Source organism: Anoplophora glabripennis, unplaced genomic scaffold (genome assembly GCF_000390285.2).
Source record: "Anoplophora glabripennis isolate ALB-LARVAE unplaced genomic scaffold, Agla_2.0 scaffold443, whole genome shotgun sequence".
In the NCBI taxonomy this organism is placed as follows: Eukaryota; Metazoa; Arthropoda; class Insecta; order Coleoptera; family Cerambycidae; genus Anoplophora; species Anoplophora glabripennis.
This window is the reverse complement of record NW_019416591.1, coordinates 429,104-433,554: the sequence shown is the minus strand read 5'-3', so window position 1 is coordinate 433,554 and position 4,451 is coordinate 429,104. Positions and strand designations below refer to the sequence as shown.

The 4,451-nt window shown below is 32.7% G+C and overlaps 1 protein-coding gene across 2 annotated transcripts in view; it reads left to right on the top strand.

The window, feature by feature from the left end:
• Positions 1-3,808, top strand: part of LOC108909100 (sialin) — a 7,133-nt gene extending 3,325 nt beyond the window's left edge. Inside the window, exons 3-5 of one of the 2 annotated variants that reach the window (XM_018713336.2) lie at positions 1,022-1,906; positions 3,128-3,292; positions 3,332-3,808. In XM_018713336.2, coding sequence (XP_018568852.1) covers positions 1,022-1,906; positions 3,128-3,292; positions 3,332-3,669 — 1,388 coding nt within the window. In that variant the 3' untranslated portion in view covers positions 3,670-3,808. Of the gene's footprint in view, positions 1-1,021; positions 1,907-3,127 lie in introns of both variants that reach the window. The other variant, XM_018713335.2, reaches the window with a different exon arrangement.
• The last annotated feature ends 643 nt before the right edge of the window (positions 3,809-4,451 follow it).

Below are 4,451 nucleotides of genomic sequence, written 5' to 3'. Positions count from 1 at the left end.
TATCGAACCGAATTGGATGAAATTTGGTGTGATGATTCTATGCACTAAGAAGTTTAATTGGAAAAAGTATGAAGATCGTAGGTATTATTCAAGTGTCTGAAAAAAATTGACAAATAAACTAGCATTTTTGCAATTTTTTAAATGATTTTTCGGATTTTTGCAGCGACAATAATTATTTTTTCGCATTGCAACTAACTCTATCTTGTTCAAAATTTAATTACAAAACTTTTTTTTCTCTTTCATTTTTGTCTAAAACGAATAGTTGCTAAGTTGTCGACGAGAAATCCAAGAAAAAAATGAATTTTTTGCTATTTTTTTATACTTTTTTGCAATAACAATTAAGCCCACGTTTTTTTTTATTTGCATAGAAATATTATCATTTCTGATGTTATTTAGAAGCCGTTAAAGGAAAAATCTCCGATCATATGCGTTTTACCCAACCCGAAACAAGTACCGCCTGGACTAATAGGTAGTATACTTATAGCACTTTATAGCAAATGATAATTTTGAATACTATGTGTATTTCGGTTTATTTAAAAGTCTAGTCTCCCTGCATTGAAAGATTGAAAATACAGATTCGATCTGCGGTTCAATCAAATTTTCAAATCCTCTTATTTATAAAGCATATTGATTCAAGATAGTAAAGGCGTATTAGAAGAATAATTTGTATTAAGTGTGGAATATGATATTTTAATGCTAATATAATACAAATTATCTTAGCAAAACTTTCTTAGCAAAAATTACAGAAAGAAACAAATGCCTACTACCATGTTGTCCAGCTGAAAAGGCCCTTCTGTTTTTGTTAATTACATTAATCCACGAAATAATTTATTTGATTCCATTACTTTTATTTGTTCCTACTTCCAAAACAACATGCACTTTATAGGTGTATAACAAAATCATAAAGTATAGCACGGCATGTTTTATGACAAATTAAATCTTCTTTTTATTAGATATGTAAACATTTAATAAAGTTAAATTTTATAAATCCAAGTTGATAACATGTTTACTTTCGTTTTAGATTTGTTGACATGTCGTCAAGTACTGAATATAATGGTCATATTGGGTTTCATGTTCAATTACATGCTTCGAGTCAACCTCACGATTGCCATAGTAGACATGGTGGTAGACAACGGCAACTCCACATCAGCAAACGTCACAAATTCCACATCCACAGGACACCCTCGCTTCGCCTGGGATACTCAAATAAAAAACGACATTCTAGGTAGCTTTTTCTGGGGTTACATCCTCACAGAACTCCCAGGGGGTCGAATGGCCGAAATCGTAGGAGCCAGAAAAATATTTGGCGGTGGAATGTTAGCTGCAAGTGTACTTACTATCCTGACCCCAGCTTCTTGCCACATACACCACTATGCAGTGATAGGTCTCCGAGCCGTTTTAGGGTTCTTTTTGGGGGCAACATGGCCCGCTATCCTTCCCATGGCAGCTAAATGGATCCCTCCCATGGAGAGGTCTAAATTCATTGCCAATATGATGGCCAGTAGCTTGGGGGCGGCCATAACTCTACCGGTTTGTGGATTTTTAATAAGCTCCCTGGGTTGGCCCAGCGTGTTCTATTTTACGGGAGCAATCGGTCTGATTTGGTCCATTCTTTGGTTCGTGCTAGTGTTTGACTCACCAGCTGAACATCCCAGGATAACAGAGGAAGAACGAACGGAAATAGAGACAAAAATTGCAGATGGGGAAGGGGGCAAAGGCGTTAAGCCGTCTACGGTGCCCTGGGTAAGGATTTTTACTAGTCTGCCTGTGTGGGCCATCGTTATAACACATGGATGTTCCGTTTTTGGATATTTCACCGTTGTAAATCAGCTTCCTACATATATGAAGGATGTACTGCATTTTAACATAAAAAATAATGGGTTGTTGTCTAGTCTACCATATTTAGGTAAGCTTTTTTTAAAAATTACACTTACATTCAAGAATATCTTCAAATGGAACCTTGCATAAAAGAAATTTGTCATAATTTATTTTTTGATTGAAATATATTTTATAACGTATGTAGGCTCCAAACCCTAATTAAAATTAGCCACTTTAAACAAATAGAATTAATAAATAATTTAAATCATTAAAATGAATAGCAAAACATTTTATTTTCATTGGGTCACAAAATGTGATGGGTATTCCTTAAGAAATTATGTTAACTGAATTTAGGGAAATATTCACGACATAATCTATTTATTTTTTTCTGAAGGAAACAGTAAGTGATAACCCAGCAGTCAAAATCTAATATATGACCCTGTCTGTAGAAACCATTAATGATCAACAAAACGTGAAAATATTATGCAAGAAATTGTTCCGATTCCAAAGTCTAATAACCTGCCATAATTCTTATTTATGATTAATAGTGGAATATTTCGATTGCTTTGTTGCTAAGTATCTATCAGAGGCATATCATTCAGTTCCAAGACATTAGGTTATTCAAATTTCGACATTTTTTATTTATATACGTATATAATATAGAAAATTTCCATAATTATTTATGTACATATGTTTATATATAAAGCAACTGTTTGTTATGAAATAAACATTTTAATTGAACATTGTAAAATTGAAATTTATTTGAAATCCATTTGTAGTATTTTCATACATTTTATTTGTTTTATTAAATAGTTATTATAACACTGAATATTTTATCAAAAAATTATAGACAGGTTGAGAAAGATTGTGCATATTTCCTAAATTTCCCCCTTCGTTCTGCTTATTAATTTACTGATTTATATTTTTGAACTAAAAATTCATGTTATTACACCGATATTACTATTTTATCTGTTTATGTCTGTATATATCCACATAAATATTATTCTGCAATATAATTAATATATTGTGAAGGATTTTTGTTATTTTAATTTCCGCCGATTGAGTACACAGTTTTATCTGTAATCCCTTTTATTACAAGTATTAGATAAAAAAAATTAATATAGCTAATTGCGCCACTTACATTAATTGAACAATATTCTAAAAGGGGATTTTTATCTCCCAAAATATTTGTCTTCTTAAATGTTTGTTTTTAATTTCGAATAATTTCAAATATCTGTAACTCGTCACAATTCAAGATACTTGTTTTTCATAATATTCTACTTCATAAACAAATTTCTTATTGTCACAGGAAAATACTTAATGGCTATAATAGCCAGTTGGCTTGCCGATAAGCTGAGGAGATCTGGAAAATTATCCACTACCGTCACAAGGAAAGTCTTCACAACCTTCGCTTTACTAGTCCCCGCCGTACTGATGATCATCCAAGCCATCTGGGGAGAAAACTCGGCCCTTTCCGTCACAGTATTCACGGCATCGTTATTCTTCAACGGTGCCGTCACTGCTGGATACCTCTCGAACGGTTTAGACATAGCTCCCAACTTTTCAGGAACTATCTTCGGCATGGCCAACACTCTGTCTTCCTTAGGAGGGTGGGTGTCCACTCAGATTGTAGCGGTTCTGACAAAGGAAAGCAGCACATTCGACACGTGGAAATTTGTGTTCTGGATCCTCGTGTTTACTTACGCCTTTGGATGTCTGTTCTACTTAATTTTCGGTACAGGAAAATTGCAGACGTTCAATTCCGTGGAGGCCCATCCTAAGGACGACAAAGAACTGCAGCCTTTAAAGAGCAAAGCCGAGTTGGACAAGGAAAAGGAGATCTTAGCGTAATATTTTTTTTTGAGATGTTGCGCAGTTCAACAAGGGGTCCAAGGAGATCTCTGCAGAAAGCTTATATTTCCATTTTGTATATATCTAATTTATATATATTTGTTATAGTATTATTTTTTTAAATAAAATCTGACCCAATGGAAGTAGTTTATTTCAAATTGTATATTAAATATCCTACAGTTTTATTAGATTATTTTCCTTTATAACACTTCAAATATTTTGCGAATAGATAATACTTGAAATAAATATTGCAATTTTAAAAGAAATAATGTAATTTCAGGGCTTACGCTTGCTATGATAAAGTTAGATTAGAAGATAAGCCAAGATTGATATTATAAATATTAATATCACGTGCAATATAATACTTTATCAAACCTGTGATTAAAAAATATATGAGGTTGACGTTCGGAGACAAAGAACTTTGAAAAGATAACTGATTAGTTTTTTACGTATCATTTGTTCTTAAAAAGATTATGAAAAACAAAGTTCGCTTCAATTGTCACAAATTCTAATGCGATTTGGTTTTTAAAAGAATCCAGAGATTCGAATTTTGAATTTTTGTCTAATTCATTTATAGTTCTGTGCAAATTACATATAAGCTGTTTAGAAATAGAGAACTCAAAGAAGGCTTGTATTGCCTTGTAACGGTGAACCAACTAGCATTGAATTGTAGGAGCAATAGGAACAAATGTTTTGAAAATATATACAGGGTGGTCAAATTAAAATTTCCCTCCTGGAAAATATCGAAAATAAGAGGGTTCTATAGCAAATAGGCAACCATC